Source organism: Hyla sarda, chromosome 1, assembly GCF_029499605.1.
Source record: "Hyla sarda isolate aHylSar1 chromosome 1, aHylSar1.hap1, whole genome shotgun sequence".
Classification (NCBI taxonomy): domain Eukaryota; kingdom Metazoa; phylum Chordata; class Amphibia; order Anura; family Hylidae; genus Hyla; species Hyla sarda.
The window spans coordinates 548660263-548679003 of record NC_079189.1 but is presented as its reverse complement, the minus strand read 5'-3'; the positions used below and the strand labels follow the sequence as shown (position 1 = coordinate 548679003).

At 40.9% G+C, this 18741-nt stretch overlaps 1 protein-coding gene across 9 annotated transcripts in view; it reads right to left on the bottom strand.

Annotated features, from left to right (window-relative positions):
* The window catches only part of HOMER1 (homer scaffold protein 1), a 148254-nt gene that overhangs the window by 84124 nt on the left and 45389 nt on the right, over positions 1-18741 (bottom strand). For all 9 annotated transcript variants that reach the window (XM_056541597.1, XM_056541601.1, XM_056541599.1 and 6 more), the window contains 2 exons: positions 14517-14609; positions 3064-3206 (listed from right to left, as the gene is read on the bottom strand). In XM_056541597.1, coding sequence (XP_056397572.1) covers positions 3064-3206; positions 14517-14609 — 236 coding nt within the window. The remainder of the gene's footprint in view (positions 1-3063; positions 3207-14516; positions 14610-18741) is intronic.

The window sequence follows — 18741 nt, the reverse complement described above, 5'->3', positions numbered from 1 at the left end:
CTGTGCAAAATCTGCTCACCATACACACAAGGTTTTCTGGCGGAAGCCCTATGCGTGCTGTGCGTTTTGGAGGCCGGGCCGCGTGCTGGCGTGACTGTAGGGCTGCCGCCGGAAAGCCTTGTGTGTTTGGTGAGCGAGGGATACGCAGCGTATTTTCCGCTGCTGCTGAAGATTTTCCGCAGCGTGAAATACGCTGCGTATATGCCAAGTGGGAATGTGCCCCTGGGAGTAGCATGGTGCAGTAAAACGTATCCCCTATGCAAAGGACCCCCTGTGAGCTCCTACACAGCACCCTGGCTCTCCCCAGGAAGGAAGTGTGTTGACCAACATTGAGATAAAAAATACATCAGTTTTTTTGGTCCATATTTTGAGCTGTAAACTTTCTGGTTTTGGGCCAAAATACTGTATGTGAACATAGCCTAAAAGAAGGAGCCAGGAGTACCACCAGGGGCTCCATAACAAGTATGTAATCAATGTCTAGTGTTATATACAGTGGGGCAAAAAAGTATTTAGTCAGCAACCCAATTGTGAAAGTTCTCCCACTTAAAAAGATGAGAGAGGCCTGTAATTTTCATCATAGATATACCTCAACTATGAGAGACATAATGAGAAAAAAAAAATCCATAAAATCACATTGTCTGATTTTTAAAGAATTCTTTTTGCAAATTATGGTGGGAAAAAAGTATTTGGTCAATAACAAAAGTTAATCTCAATATTTTGTTATATGTTAGCAATTTTGTTATATGTTAGCAATATTGTTAGCAATGACAGAGGTCAAAGTTTTCTGTAAGTCTTCACAAAGTTTTCACACACTGTTGTTGGTATTTTGGCCCATTCCTCCATGCAGATCTCCTCTAGAACAGTGATGTTTTAGGGCTGCCGCTGGGCAACACAGACTTTCAACTCCATCCAAAGGTTTTCTATGGGTTTGAGATCTGGAGACTGGCTAGGCCACTCCAGGACCTTGAAATGCTTCTTACGAAGCCACTCCTTCGTTGCCCAGGCGGTGAGTTTGGGATCATTGTCATGCTGAAAGACCCAGCCACGTTTCATCTTCAATGCTCTTGCCAATGGAAGGAGGCTTTCACTCAAAATCTCACGATACATGGCCCCATTCATTCTTTCTTTTACACGGATCCGGGTCCCTTTACTGAAAAAAAGGCCCCAAAGCATGATGTTTCCACCCCCATGCTTCACAGTAGGTATGGTGTTCTTTGGATACAACTCAGCATTCTTTCTCCTCCAAACATGATGAGTTGAGTTTTTACCAAAAAGTTCTACTTTGGTTTAATCTGACCATATGACATTCTCCCAATCCTCTTGTGGATCATCCAAATGCTCTCTAGCAAACTTCAGATGGGCCTGGACATGTACTGGCTTAAGCAGGGGGACACGTCTGGCACTGCATGATTTGAGTCCCTGGTGGAGTAGTGTGTTACCAATGGTAGCCTTTGTTACTTTGGTCCCAGCTCTCTGCAGGTCATTCACTAGGTCCCCCCATGTGGTTCTGGGATTTTTACTCACCGTTCTTGTGATCATTTTGACACCACGGGTGAGATCTTGCGTGGAGCCCCAGATCAAGGGAGATTATCAGTGGTCTTGTATGTCTTCCATTTTCTAATAATTACTCCCACAATTAATTTATTCACACCAAGCTGCTTGCCTATTGCAGATTCAGTCTTCTTAGCAGCTCTACAATTTTGTTTCTGGTGTCCTTCGACAGCTCTTTGGTCTTGACCAAGTGGAGTTTGGAGTATGACTGTTTGAGGTTGTGGACAGGTGTCTTTTATACTGATAACAAGTTCAAACAGGTGCCATTAATACAGGTAACGAGTGGAGGACAGAGAGGACAGAAATTTTGCTTGATTGTAGATGACCAAATACTCATTTTCCACCATAATTTGCAAATAAATTCTTTAAAAATCAGACCTATGATTTGATGGATTTTTTTTCTGTCCCTCATTCTGTCCCTCATAGTTAGGGTATACCTATGATGAAAATTACAGGCCTCTCATCTTTTTAAGGGGGAGAACTTGCACAATTGGTGGCTGACTAAATACTTTTTTGCCCCACTGTATTACGTGACCATAACACACCTTCAAAAAGGCTTAGAGGACTAGAAAAAAAGAGTGTGAGTTTTTTTTCCCAGAAACAGTGCGACTCTTTTCGATGGGCTGTTCTAATGTTGCAGTCCACTCCAATTCAAGTGAAAGCAGATGTTTATGGAAAAAAAGCCTGCATATTTTTCCTTCTCTGAATGCCTTCTTTTCAGCAAGTACTCACTGGACTGGGTGCAGAGTGCTCAGCCCAGCAAGTGTAAAGAGTTAATTGACGATGCATAGAATTACCCCTAAGCTCCTTGTAAGAACAATATGTAGTAATGTGTAGTGCATCCCTGTTTACTGCAGAGATGTAGAGACTTCTGTCAAATGACAGGAGTCCCTGCCCCTCTATGTGTGGGATAGAGTTAAAATTCTCACCCACTTTCCATTCCTGCCTGTGGCCAGACCTGGGGATTGGGGTTTTCCTCTGCATTGCTCTAAATGGTCACTAGTGTCCCATAAAGGAAAACGAGAAGGGCAATAGCCCTATGAATTTGGAATCAGTGATCCCTATATGTGCTCCAACACTTACTATCCTTTAAGTTGCTTTATATACAGAGTACATCAGGAGTGATTGGAGCAAATACAGGTACAACTTTACATTTCACGGTAAGTACTGTGACATTATTGTTCATACAGGGTTAATTTGAAACAAAAATGCAAAAACTCATAGAAGACATTCATGAATTCAGTCTCACAGTTTAAATGGTGTTATATTGCTGACCACCTACTGATGAGAACAAGTGACTACATAACTCCCTGCTACCACATTGGATCAGCATGCTACAGCAGATCAGATATTGCATATAATCTGCCAGCTACTCGGATGGTAGTGAGATTATCAAGAGTCCATAATAGGCGTTCATACAGGATTATACAATTCAGTTAGTATGTACCCCGTAGCCATATGTTAGCAGCAGATACACATTAGTTAATCAAGATATGGGAACTGAATCGGTACCTATGTGTAAATGGCAACGCATTCTGCGTAGGTTCAGCCCTTGGTTCAGAATTTTGCGTCACTTCAGGGGTTGTTCTTTCGTCATCTGTTCCATTAATGCTTTCTGGTGTCAAAGGAGACTGAATATCCCCTCCTGCAGATTCCTGTAACGGAACACACAAACAATCAATATCAAGAAAGGAAAAGCAGTATCGATAAATAAAGGATAATACTAACAATTTACTATTAAACTTATAGATTACATGTTAGCTATTAATAAATGTCAAAGTGTTTATGGGGAGTGTATAATTAATTTGGGCAATGCCTTATTATATTATAAACTAGCTGAGTACCCGGCGTTTCCCGGTTTTTCCTTCCAAATCCTTTTTGGAGAGGAAAATAAACAAAGGAGGAAGCTTTTCACTTCATATGCAGTCCTCATATATTGTTGTCATATCCTGACCCCATATCCCGACCTCCTATCCCGACCTCCTATCTCGACCTTCTATCCCGTCCTCCTATCCTGTCCTCCTATCCCGACCTCCTATCCCGATCTATCCCGATCTCCTATCCCGTCCTCCTATCCCGTCCTCCTATCCTGACCTCCTATCCCGACCTCCTTTCCCGACCTCCTATCCCGACCTCCTATCTCGACCTCCTATCCCATCCTCCTATCCCGTCCTCCAATCTCGACCTCCTATCCCGTCCTCCTATCCAGTCCTTCTATCTCGACTTCCTATCCCAACCTCCTATCCCGACCTCCTATCCCGTTCTCCAATCTCGAGCTCCTATCTCGAGCTCCTATCTCGACCTCCTATCTCGACTTCCTATCCCGACCTATCCCATCCTCCTATCCTGACCTTCTTTCCCGTCCTCATATCTCGACCTCCTATCCTGTCCTCCTATCTCGACCTCCTATCCCAACCTCCTATCCAGACCTCCTATCCCGTCCTCCTATCCCGACCTCCCATCCCGACCTCCTATCCTGACCTCCTACCCGAAATCCTATCCCGACCTCTTATCTCGTCCTCATATCCCGTCCTCCTATCTCGACCTCCTATCTCGACCTCCTATCCCGACATCCCGTCCTCATATCCCGATTCGTAATATGCGTAATAGCTCCAGCCATACAGAAATAGCTCCAGCCATACAGAAATTATATGGGAACATACATTTCCCATTGATTTGCATGGGACTTTAAACAAAAACCCTGACCCTCACAAATGGGGGTAGTTAAGGGTTAAATTAACTATCCTATATTTTAACTTGACATATAAGTAACATGTGATCAAGTATTATCGAAATATCTCCAGCCTTTTGGAAGTTATACAGTAACATATATTTCCCATTGACTTGTATGGGACTTTAAACATAAGCCCCGCCCCTGGCAAATGGGGGTGAATAAGGGTTAAATTACCTATCCTATGTTTGTTGTTGGCATATAAGTAACATGTGTGCCAAGTTTCATGTTAATATTTTTAGCCGTTTGAAAGTTTTTGTGGAACATACACACATACACACATGCATACACACACACACACACGTTGAGTTTTATATATATAGATGTTAATCACAGGGGGAGGGGCTATTGCTGTCCATGTTATATAGATCCATAAAATGGTGCCCATAGCCTGCTACTTGCTTGTGTTGTACAGAATCCATGTAGGGTTGGCCTTCCCACAAGACACCTGTGGGCTGAGCAAAAGTTAGAGCTACACAAGGCTAGACATCATGATCCGGAGCATACCCTTTTCAATTTAATAGTCCTTTACATTACTGAGGTATAAGCCTTTTTGTTGATATGCAAATGAGGCTTAAGTGCCTGGTGGGCATTTACAGCAGGGCAAGAGCCCAGGTAAGTTCAACCTATGTCCTCATTATCTAGTGGCTGAACAGGGTAGGTGACTTCATGTGGGTCATGGGACGGTGATAATGAGGACATGGGCTGAACTTACCTGGGCTCTACCATGCAGGGGAACGCCCCTTGGGCACTTGAGCATCAAGTATGTGTTAACAAAAAGGCCTATATTACTTTGATAGGGAAAACAATTGCAATAAAAAGAGTATGCCTGCAATCACAAAGACTATCCTTATCAAGCCATGGGCTTATTTACACCCATGTTTCAGATGATAGGTCATCTTTAAAGAGCAGGGACGCCTGCTTTTGATAGTAGTTCATGGTACTGTACTAGAATCAGATTAGGAAACCGGATCTAATCCTACAGCTAATTGGAGCAAATCGGACCTGAAAATAATTTTGGAAGATACGCTTATCTCTACCCAGCAGCAGATCCCTGACCGCTTTTTCCTGCAGTAAAAGGATAACAGCTTCTCTTCTGCCCCTATATAAAGGCGTATGAGGGGAGATTTATCAAAACCTGTGAGTAGTAGTGCAGTTGCCAATGGCAACCAATCAGTTTGCTTCTTCTAAGAAAGACTCTGAGAAATTAAAGAAGCAATCTGATAGGTTGCTATGGAAAACTGGTCAACTTTTCCTCTGCATAGGTTTTAATAAATTAAAGGGGTGTGGTTTAAAGGTTGGGCGTGTATTTTCAAGATGGGGCATGGAATTCGTGGAGAGTGTGGCTTGCGCGCCGGACTGACACATTCACCAGGAGATACAGAGAGGAGCTTGTGGAGCAAGGTATCAGAAGTCCTATATACTTGCATATGGTAGGTTAGGGTTAATTTTACTATTACATATTTTTATTTGACATATAAGTAACATGTGACCAAGTATTATCAAAATATCTCCAGCCATACGGAAGTTATGCTAAAACATACATTTCCCATAGATTTGCATTGGACTTTAAACAAAAATCTCGTAAATTGGAGTGGGTAAAGGTTAAAGGGGTACTCCGGTGGAAAACTTTTTCTTTTTTTTAAATGAACTGGTGCCAGAAAGTTAAACAGATTTGTAAATTACTTATATTAAAAAAATCTTAATCCTTTTAGTACTTTTTAGCAGCTGTATGCTACAGAGGAAATTCTTTACTTTTTTTATTTCTTTTTTTGTGTTGTCCACAGTGCTCTCTGCTGACACCTCTGTCCATGTCAGGAACTGTCCAGAGCAGCATAGGTTTGCTATGGGGATTTTCTACTGCTCTGGACAGTTCCTGATACAGACATCAGGTGTCAGAAGAGAGCACTGTGGTCAACACAAAAAAGAAATTCAAAAACTAAAGATTTTCCTCTGTAGCAAACAGCTGCTAAAAAGTACTGAAAGGATTAAGATTTTTTAATAGAAGTAATTTACAAATCTGTTTAACTTTTTGGCACCAGTTCATTTAAAAAAAAAGTTTTCCACTGGAGTACCCCTTTAAATTACCTATCCTATGTTTGTTGTTGACATATAAGTAACATGTGTACCAAGTTTCATGTTAATATCTTCAGCCATTTGGAAGTGATACTGGAACATACACACATTGAGTTTTATCTATATATACTACCTGAGTACCCGGCGCTGCACGATTTTTCCAACTTTATCATTGTGGGGGAGGAAAAGCAACAAAGGAGGAAGCTTTTGTCCTCATATCCTGTCATCATATCCCGACCCCAAATCCGCTCCTCATATCCAATCCTCATATCCCGACCACAAATCCCCTCCTCATATCTCAACCTCATATCCCGACCTCATATTCCGTGCTCATATCCTGTCCTCATATCCTGACCTCATATCCCGAACTCATATCCCGACCTCATATCCCAATCTCATATCCTATCTTCATATCCCATCTTCACATCCCAACCCCATATCCCGTCCTCATATCCCAACCTCATATGCCGTCATCATATCCCATCCCCATATCCCAACCTCATATGCCGTCCTCATATCCCATCCCCATATCCCGTCCCCATATCTAATCCTCATTTCTAATCCTCCTATCCTGTCCTCAGGTGGGGCTTCCTTGTGGTAAAGATATTGTAAGCTGAAATTAAAAGGGGTGTAGCTCAAAGAGGGTGTGCCTAGCCAGCCGGTCTGACACATTCACCAGGAGATGCAGAGCGGAGCTTGTGGAGTAAGTTACTAGAAGTCCTATATACTTGCACGGGACTTGAAACAAAAACCCCATCCTTCACATAAGGGGGTAAGTTAGGGTTATTTTAACTATTATATATTTTTATTTGACATATAAGTAGCATGTGACCAAGTATTATCGAAATATCTCCAGCCGTTTGGAAGTTATGCTGGAACATACATTTCCCATAGACATGTATGGGATTTCAAACAAAAACCCTGGCTCTCGCAAATAGGGGTGGGTAAGGGTTAAATTACCTATCCTATGTTTGTTGTTGACATATAAGTTACATGTGTGCCAAGTTTCATGTTAATATCTTCAGCCGTTTAGAAGTGATGCTGGAACATACACACAAATACACATACACACACACAGAGATTTATGGGGAAAAAAAGTTGCCCAGTTGCCAATAGCAACCAATCAGATCATTTATTTCATTTTTAAGAGGCCTTTTCAAAAATTAAAGAAGCGATCTGATTGGTTGCTATGGGCAACTCAGAAACTTCCTCTGGACGGGTTTTTTGATAAATCTCCCCCATTGAGTTATATATATATATATATATATATATATATATATATATATATATATATACATATATGGATTTGGCGATATTATTGAAGGGGAGGTCATTTTTTTCCCCACAAGATTGAGCACACAACCGAACACATGTGCCATGTACCACAACATAAGTCCAACATAATACCTGATAGGTGAGTATTATTTTATCACAAGTTTGCAGTATTACTTGTGCACTGTATACCACTAAATATGTGGACACTGTATAATTTACGTATAATTCAGGTATGCGGAAATGTACACTAATGGGTGGTATCTGATTAATAAAAAAGCAGGTATAAAGGGGGGGGGGGGGGGTCTGGGTTTTACACCTATCTGGTGTAATACCAGGATGGAGGAATTTCTCGCTATCCCAGATTTGCCTTTCTGGGTATCTAGGGGTATTAACACTTTTAGTCGATATAATAGAGAATGATAGGTAAAAATCTTTTCAACACTTTAAAAGGGAATTTCACTTTTCTTATTTAGATTTTTTAAGATACTGTCAAATACAGAGTGCTTTCACAGCCACGAAGAATAAGAATATATTTAAGATAGTTAAAGGGGTTATCCAGGAAAAAACTTTTTTTTTATATATCAACTGGCTCCAGAAAGTTAAACAGATTTGTAAATTACTTCTATTAAAAAATCTTAATCTCTTCAGTACTTATGAGCTTCTGAATTTAAGGTTGTTCTTTTCTGTCTAAGTGCTCTCTGATGACACGTGTCTCGGGAACCACCCAGTTTAGAAGAGGTTTGCTATGGGGATTTGCTTCTAAACTGGGCGGTTCCCGAGACACATGTCATCAGAAAGCACTTAGACAGAAAAGAACAACCTTAACTTCAGAAGCTCATAACTACTGAAAGGATTAAGATTTTTTAATAGAAGTAATTTACAAATCTGTTTAACTTTCTGGAGCCAGTTAAAGGGGTAGTCCAGTGGTGAAAAACTTATCCCCTATCCTAAGGATAGGGGATAAGTTTGAGATCGCGGGGGGTCCGACCGCTGGGGCCCCCTGCGATCTCTCTGTACGGGGCCCCGGCTCTCCGCCGAGATAGCGGGTGTCGACCCCCGCACGAGGCGGCGGCCGACACGCCCCCTCAATACATCTCTATGGCAGAGCCGGAGATTGCCGAAGGCAGCGCTTCGGCTCTGCCATAGAGTTGTATTGAGGGGGCGTGTCGGCCGCCGCCTCGTGCGGAGGTCGACACGCCCCCTTCCAGCGGGCTGTCGGGGCTCCGTACAGGAGATCGCGGGGGGCCCCAGGGGTCGGACCCCCCGCGATCTGCAACTTATCCCCTATCCTTAAGATAGGGGATAAGTTGTAAACCACTGAATCACCACTGGACTACTCCTTTAATATATAAAAAAAAGTTTTTTCCTGGATAACCCCTTTAATTTCCCAATTGGTGAATTTTTGCACCACACAGCACAATTGAAGAAGGGACGGGTGATAATTTACAAAACTATTATACCATTATGATTTCAGTTATTAAATTCAAAACACAGAGTGGGTTGGGAGAAGAAGATTAGACCTTTGGAGGATATCCAATGGTTAGAAATACTCAAAAATGTTAATGCAATTTCTATACAACTATAAACTTAAAATACTATATAACACATATTGTGCCCCTAAGAAACTGGCCAGGTTTGGATTTGTGAACGGAAAATTCGCTTGGAAATTTCCGCCTGAAGAAAGGCGCTGCTCTTTCTTCAGACGGAAATCCGCGCGGAACAAATTGCAGTCTATTGGAGACTGCATTGTCCGCGCGGTCCTAGCGCCGACTGATTCAGTCAGCGCTGGCCGCACTCGGAATCTCCCGGCGAAAATTTTCTGCCCGGAGATTCCGTAGTGTGAACCTAGCCTTAAAGTGGATTTCCCCGCTGTGGGAAATCCCCTGTTAATTACCTCACCATTCACTTGTATGGGCCGTACAGTACAGTACACAATAGTGGCAGATTTGCAGAATGCCAGCGGACCCACTGAAATGAATGGTAGCGTAACTCACAGCGGATTTCCTGCAGCAAAGAACCAGCTGCTTGTGTGTGGATCCACCCTTAATATAAGTGAAATACACTGACCCAAACTATGATGATGTAAACCAAAAACATTTTTTTTATTATGTCTTTTGACCTTACCTTGTACTCCAGTAAAACTGTGTGACAAGAGATGTCTATCAAAGTGTAATGCTTTAGCTACTTTACAGAAAATATTACAAAAACAGCAATTCACCATACACCTATTACTTGTTTTTTCTTTCTAATAAATGCTCCATTGGGCCTCCAGGGCAGGGAAGGCTTATTTTCCGCATGGTTTCTGTCTAGCTGTGCAGCCTGGGAAGCTACATAACGTGTAATGAAACAAAAGGCGCCCAACCTAACTGAATCAATTACATACAAAATGATTAAACAACAAACAAACAAAACGGTATAATTACAAAGTAACATATTTTTGCTGTGAGAGTCTCTGAGAAAAAAAAAGTGTAATGTTTCGAGGGGAGACTGGGGATATAGCGGCCAATGGAATTCTTACAACACTGAGACTCATAGAAATCTGTGCCACCATATAGGGTCTATGGGGGAGATTTATCAAAACCCGTGCAGAGGAAGAGTGGTGCAGTTGCCCATAGCAACCAATCAGATTGCTTCTTTCATTTTCCACAGGCCTCTAAAGAGGCCTGTGGAAAATGAAAGAAGCAATCTGATTGGTTGCTATGGGTAACTGCACCACTCTTCCTCTGCACATGTTTTGATAAATCTCCCCCTATGTATCTGTCCCTGTTCTATGTATGAGGCTTTAGGATAAGAATTTCCAAAAACTTTTTTACTGATCAGAGCCCGATACTGAAACATGTTAATATTTTTTTTTTCTGATTGTAATTGTATTCTTTCTGCACAGCATTTAGAGATATGCTTTACAACAGGACCCATGGACATAGGAGTAAAAGACTGGAGAGGACCCATTTGCTTCTATGGCAGAGTTTGCTAGGCTAGCTATGTTACCTGTGCAGTGTTTATTGTGCAGGGAGGGGGGGGGATATGTGAAAATCACCTATTGTGAATGGTTAGTCCTTTCTTACCTATCTATGTACATGGAAAAGATCGCAGCACACAGGTTTCAATCCAAATAAAGTGGGCCTCATTTACTAAGAGTGTCGGGTTTTTACTAGTGGGAAAAGTTGTTTCAGACTTGTAGGATTCCTCTCTATTTACTATTGGGAAACGTTGGGAACATTTTCTGACCAGCTTTTTCTAGTTGGATATTTCCAGCCATTTATCCACAGAATTTTCTGTGAATTCAATAGTAAATCAGTTGGGTTGTGAAACCACGCCCTTTTCCGGGCCTGTCACGCCCCCTTTGTGAAAGACCACACCCTTTTTCGGCTTTTCACAGTGCCATGTCGAGTTTGTCGGATTTTCCAGGCGCACACTGGCGCAGACTGGCACAGACTGGCACAGACATGTCTCAGACACTCTGCACCAAAATAACCAGACAACAACTGGTCGGTTTCAGCTTTGTAAATGAGGCCCAGTGCGTTTATTGCATGCTTGATAAAGGCGGTGAGAGACCGCAGAAACGTCACACTTTGTTATGCTGAGGATGCAATAATTGCACTTTATTTGGATTGAAACCTGTGTGCTGCGGCCTTTTCCATGTGGATTGAAGTCTTGGTATCCCTGACCAGCAGCCGAATGACAACATGCACCTTTGAAATTACATATGGTGGATTGGTTGTGCTGTTCTTTGGACTGTAATATCTATCTATCTATCTATCTATCTATCTCTTTTTTCACTGTAATCCTGTCTGTGATGATAGTAAGGTATCTCTATAGAACTAGAAGTGTCCGATTAAAGGGGTATTCCAGGAAAAAACTTTTTTATATATATCAACTGGCTCCAGAAAGTTAAACAGATTTGTAAATTACTTCTATTAAAAAATCTTAATCCTTTCAGTACTTATGAGCTTCTGAAGTTAAGGTTGTTCTTTTCTGTCTAAGTAATCTCTGATGACACGTGTCTCGGGAACCGCCCAGTTTAGATGCAAATTCCCATAGCAAACCTCTTCTAAACTGGGCGGTTCCCGAGACAGGTGTCATCAGAGATTACTTAGACAGAAAAGAACAACCTAAACTTCAGAAGCTCATAAGTACTGAAAGGATTAAGATTTTTTTAATAGAAGTAATTTACAAATCTGTTTAACTTTAAATCTGTTTAACAGTTGAAATATAAAAAAAAAAGTTTTTTCCTGGATAACCCCTTTAATTTCAGGCTAGGTGGATAAACAGAAAACTGCAAGGCTTCAAGATTATTTTAAAATATAGATAGTAAAAAAATAAAAAAATTCTTTAAAAAAATATGTTTAACATAAAAGCTTGATTTAAACAATAAGCCAGAAGTAGAAGATTTAAAAAAAAATATAGAGACCCCCCTCCAATGAGAAATTAAAGAGAAAGGATTGCAGGATCGCATCAGGAGCCATTAATGCCAGATAAAATAATTATTTCCTTATTTTCACTAATAATAAAAATAACCTTGAAGGGAGTCATTTTCCAACATGTCACCTTGGGAAGAACTAGATCTCCTGTAGAATTAACCAATAAGGCATAGATAATTCAGCAGCATGGCTTGGTTTCAGCAATATAATGTGAGTTCTGAGCATAAATAGCATGTCCCCCTTAAACAAGAAAAGTAAATGGGACCAATATCTACATAATTGGATTAGATTTTTGTGTCAGCAGGCTCTCAATCTCTCATCTCTCGGTGGAGACGGCTAAGCCACACCAACTGTGATTACAGCTTTTTTCAGCCAATTTGGACACCTGTGTTGCGAACACTGGACCGCCACCAATTCCTTACTCAACAGGAAATGACCAGATGTCAGATGCAAATGGCCTTCAATCAGATCCACTAGGCTGGTGAGTGAAGGAAGCCTTATGACAGCCATACATAGGACATGACTAAGGGACACAGGATGTTCTTTTACTACATAAAAGAGACACAATGTGGAACATTTATCCGATTTATAATTTAATTGCATCACCCTGGATAAGATATCAAACATGGATGACATGGAGTTTACATTTGATAGCATATTCTATAGTAACTTGTACTCCAAAATTCTGTACACAAACTACGGTATTTGTAATTTTTATTTAGAACACCACATAATTAAGTGCATAAAGGTTGAATCTATAAGTGCTCCTGTTGTTCCCAAGGTGTCATGGGTATAACTATAGCCAAAGTAGCCCTGGCAACTGCTATGGAGTCCAGAGGATCAGGGGCCCATTCAAGTGCAAGGAAATGGAGTAAAGAGGAACCATGGGGGTGGCTTTATGCCATTTAGCTCTTGGTAGCATGACATATGACACAATTATTCACCCTTTAGTTGCTGTTCAAGCGTCGGCATACGGAAGGGGGTGGTTTCATTACTATATTCCCCCCCTTGAGCCTTGTTCAATCGTATGATGGATTACTTATATGTGCAGAAATTTCTAAAAGCTCCGGTTTTATAATAGAATCTTCGAGTATGATAGTGAAACAACCAAAATATTGGAGACAACTTTTATGTAGATAATATTTAGTGATCCACGTGGTCTAAAGGTGTTCATGTATAAAATACCATTTGGTTCCAGATAACTGAAGCACAAATTCACACATGATGTCATTTCTGTGTATATTGGTTGTGGGTTTGCAATGAATTACAGAACCAGGCAAATAGATAAGATTTTACAACTCTCATCCATACACTGCACGCTTTTCCAGACAAATATTGTTATGAATCTGCTGTGAATTTTTCACCTTTCAATGTAGCAGGAATGAAATCTGCAGTAAACCCTCAGCAAAGTGTGCATGTAACACATGTGGATTTTGCTGCGGCTCTGCCATATATTTATTAGTGAAATCTACAGTGGAAAAAATATGCTGTGTGTGGACCTGATTTAACATCGATGGCTTTAAAATCTTTTTTCCATTCCCATTTAGGGTGTAATTTGGCAGCCATAACAGTAACTCTGTATCACTATTGAAGTGAAGGGTAATCCAGGTACATTTGAAAAAATTATATTTGGCTGGGAGCATGTTAAACACAAAAAATAAGTCATACTCAGCTCCCCTGATCTCCTACAGCTGACGCTCCAAAGACAAGTCATCTTAGCAGGAACTGGCTGCTCAGACAATCGTTGGCAGTAGAGGTGCCACCTCAGTCAGTAATTGGCTGAGCGGCAGTTCCTACTATGATCATTTGTTCTGGAGCTAGAAAGTAGGGAAGACAACCAGGGTCCAGGTGAAGCTGTAGAGGGATCAGGGAAGGTGAGTAGGACTTATTTATAAAAAAAAAAAAATTAACAAAAATTATAAATAAATAAAAATGAATTTCTGTCACCTGACAACCCCTTTAACTAATCACTGCTTCATAGCTTAACAAAGCACACAATGTTATGGGACTTTACTGTACATTAAGTTGAGTCTTTAAAGGCTTTGGTTTCCTAATAATGTATGTAGAAAAGGATGCTAAATACAGGGGTGATCTCATGTATATGGGTGTGTGTAGCAAACTAGACAAGATTCCTAATATTTTAGAAAAATGGTATACAGGTAAGGTATAATAGTATAATAGCTTATCTTGACTTCATAGAGTCCTTGGATATAATTTCAGTAATTTTTTTGTCATTTGTGTGTCTATTATTATGCTATAACCGTAGATAACTATGCTACAAATGCAATAAATGAAATGATGAATCAGATAACTCCAGTGTGCAAACAGCATAAGAGAACCAGCAGACATTGGTATACTGAACCATTGTCAACTAAAACCTGAACGTGGACATTTGGTCTTAAGCAGATCACATATGCAGTATCAAGGATAACAATGATCAATATGGTCGACATTAACAGTACCTGGGAAGGAGTACTAGTCAGCTCCATTTTTTCTTGGGATTTCTCCTTTGCTAATCGAGCAGCTTCTTTGAATTCCTGAAATTTTTCTGCAAACTGATCAATAAAATGGAAAATGTATTAATTAAAGCAGATAAATTCATAGTGACCTGGCAGAGTACAGAGAAGTATGCCTTCGAAAACTTTTTTCACATTTTGAAAAAAAAAAAACAACAACAACAACAATCATTCTGCACCTAATACTCCATCAGACTGGGACGAATCTTTACCTTCCAACAAGACAATGACCCTAAGCACAGAGCAAAGACAACACAGAAGCAGATTAAGGACAACTCTAAGCCAGAGCCCTGACTTGAACTCAATCGAACATCTCAGGAGTGACTAAAAAATGGCTTCGGCTGACAGTCCCCACCAAACCTGACAGCTTGAGAGGATCTGAAGAGAAGAGTGGAAGAAAATTCCCAAATCCAGGTGTGCAAACCTTGTGGCCCCAAGAAGATTGGAGGCTGAAATCACTGTCAAAGAGGCTTCAACTAGGTTCTGAGTAAAGGGTCTGAATACTTATGTCAATATGAAAATTCTGTTTTCACCTTGTCATTATGGGGTATTGAACGCAGAATGATGGTGGAAATTTTGTAGTGATACATTGATCAGTGCAAGTGTATCCTTGCAAAATGCTATCACCCACCATAAAATGAGGAGCTCTAAATTAGATGAAAGAATACATACATACATACATGTGCCATCCATTGTCCCTATGCAAAGAAAAAATATATATTATTATGTGATTTTGCCTCGGTCAACTGCATAGGAACGTTCCAAACATGTTCAGTGTATCCCCCATGGTGCATACACCGGAGATCGTGGTGCAAACACACTAAAATATGCACATTACACATCTATACACGAACATACACACCTATAACATACACACTTCCTTTTTATGCAGTTCGCTGGGCCATTATTCATTTGTCCTATCCTACCACAGCAGTGGAGTCTAAAGGTAAAGGTTCTAAGAAACGAACACATGCAGGGATGAAAACCTCCTGTATTGTTCTTGATATGCTATCAGCCTGGTAGTGTTTCTGCAAAAATCCTTTTACCTCTACACCCCCCCCCCCCCCCCCCACCCCCATACCTATAAGAGCCTTATTACATGGGGCAGTATTTCCCAACAGGCTGTCTCCAGCTGTTGCAAAACTACAACTTGCTGGGAGTTGTAGTTTTGCAACAGCAGGAGGCACCTTGGTTGGGAAACACTCACATGGGGTGATTATTGGCTTATAAGTGCCCTGTGTAAAATGTTCCAAGATCATCTGACAAATGCTATTGACATGGTTGTTCGTTGGCAGCACGAATGCCCTGTGAAAAGGTGCATATGTGGCCAACAAATAATAAAAGTAAAGGGCCGCACAAATGATCGAGCAATTGTTTATGCAGTCCTGTTGATTCAATTGGGTTATCCAAGGTGACTTTAGTAATTAAGTGTCATACAGTAATGGACATGCTTACCAAGGATCTGTGCTTGTGTTGGTGGTAAATGACTGTGTCCTGTGTCCCCCATTATGCTGCTGGCTTGTTTTTGGGAACTGGCTACTTCCAGTTTCTGTGGCTTCCCTCAGACTACAATCCACAGGATCCTTTTCTTCGAGGTGGGAGGTGACTTATTTCCTTCCCAAACATTGCAACACAGCCCCACTTCCTTTTATCACATGACTTGTCCAACATCACCTGACACACAAGCTGTTGATCTGTATGAAGATGAATGCACGCACATGTGCACTGGTAACGTCATCAGGGGGCTGGCTTCACCAAAGCAGCCAAGCCCCCTTTTAGCACCTGACTTGTGATGTATTGTCTCGGGCCGCACACAAATATGGAAAAGGTCCGAGCTAAGACTAATTTTGTAGGTTGCAAAACAATGAGCTTCTGGGGGGAAAAAAACCCAAAGAAATTTGATACCCGCCACCAAACGCAGGTAAGTAAAGTAGATTAGTAACTAGACTCTCTCTGCTGCCCATGTCTTACATTCAAAGAACCAAAAAACACTTTAACACTAAGCTGTATAATAGGCTTAGGAAATGAGCACTGCTCTAGGAGATCGGGACTCATATTGAGCAGGGGTCTGGCCGTTACTAAACTCTCTGAAAGTAATATTAGAGTAAAGGCCCTCATACACATTAGAAAAAATTGGTAAAAATGTGTAGGATAAAAGAAGGATAGGGGATGTTGGATTTCCCCAGCCTGATAATATTGTTCTCGGAGAGGTGTCTGGCAGCAGCTACCTCTACTCTCTCCATTCAGAACATATGAACGCTCCACTGAGCTCCTTTAATAGTACGGATGATACCGCACCACATGGCCAATTGCAAACAGCTACATGTCTGTAAATTTATGTATCCATTTGGGTGCATTCATGACCATTGTGGTTGCCATACAGGGCCCTGCAGAGCAGTTATCAATGCCTAAATTTGTCCTACAGAAGCAAAGCATGTATTTAACAAAGCTGGTGCAGAGCTTGTGTCTGAGTATTACAGACATTTATCACAAGCCATGCAGCATGAAGTACAGAACAGACTTTGCTCAAATTAATGATTGCACATAGCGCCAAACCCTCCCTCAGGCCTCGGTACTAATAAATCGGCCCCTCCGAGCTATATTTCATGTGTTAAAACTCAGCTATAGCTCAAATTAAAAGAAAGGCCACAGAAACAATCCATCCATGTTATACATAAATTGGTACCTTTTACTACTGCAGAGGAGAAGCAGTCATTTTGTCAGCTGAATCATTACTGAGTCAGCAGAGAGAGAGAGGTGAACGTCAATGCGTAACACAGGCCAACCACGGAAAAAAAAAGGTTATTTAGTTGCCAATGATGTTTGATTGAATCTGGAGTATTTTGGTGGCTGCTGAATCCAAAAATGAAATTAGTATTGCTGAATTGGCTCTAGTTAATAAAATACTGGATATTCCTAAGCAAAGACCTTATCCTAATAAGACCTAGAGCCGATGTAGAGCAGAGTTCCCTAGACTGAGGATTGGGGAAAAAAACTAAAACACATAAATCTTTGATGGTGCTCAAACTGAAAACAATTGGGAATAGTGGAGAGAGTGAGCCTCCCGAAATTTGTTTTGAGAGGATAAGTAAAACAGCCCTTGATTTAATTCTGATTTAATGGCCTCTTACCCCTAGGCCAATGTGCAGCAGCAGGGACTCCTATTCAAGACAGGAGGCCCTGCTCCTGTAAACCGAGCATCAATGTAAATATTGTATGCCGAGTGTAGGCAGTACTATAGTGGGGTCGTAAATAAAGTCTTCTTGAAGACATCAATAAATTTTGGAAATTCTTAAATATGCTACCAGATACCCATAGGCGATTCCTTTGAGAAACACGTCCACCAAGTGCATTGCTCGTGAGTTGTTTCATATGTGCACTTTGTGGATCTTCCCAAAGAAATCTTGACAAGGTACCCAATTTATGTCCAAGGGGATGAAAGAATTGTGTAAAATAATGAAAATTAAACAGTTAAGAACTTCTGTATACCATCCACAAGCTTACGCACTGGTAGAGAGGTTTAATAAGAACTTTGAAATCCATGTTAAAAATGATGTTGACAAAGATGGTAAAGACTGATACTGTCTGTTACTGTATTTGTTGTTCTCCAGGAGATAGGGAGTTCAAGCCAGGTGATCTGGTTATAATCCTAGTGCCAACCATTGAAAGCAAGTTACTGGCTAAGTGGCAGGGACCTTTTCAGATCCTGGGAAAGGTTGGGGAGGTAAACTACAAAGTACATTAGCCGGGGAAAAGGAAAACAGTGCAGTTATATTATGTAAACTAGATTAAACCTTGGAGAGAAAGGGAGTCACTGGCAGCATTAGTTTGCACTACTCAAGTTCCTGAACCAAGTACAATAAGGTAAAATTTGCTGATACCTTATTTTGTTCCCAAAACAGGAGACTTTTTGCAAAAGAATAATGACACGTTCTCAAGCTTGCTAGGCTGTACAAATGGTATTAAACATGAGATCCTTCATGAGCTTCAGGTGAAAGTGAAAGTAAAACCTTACAGAATTCCAGAAGCCTGTAGACAGTTGTCTCAGTAAATGTGATTTTTAGGAATAATTTAAAAATCTAAAAGTGAATGGTCCAGCCCAATTCTATTAGTGTCAAAACCAAATGGAAACTGGTGCTTTTGCAATGACTTACGGAAACTCAATGAGTTT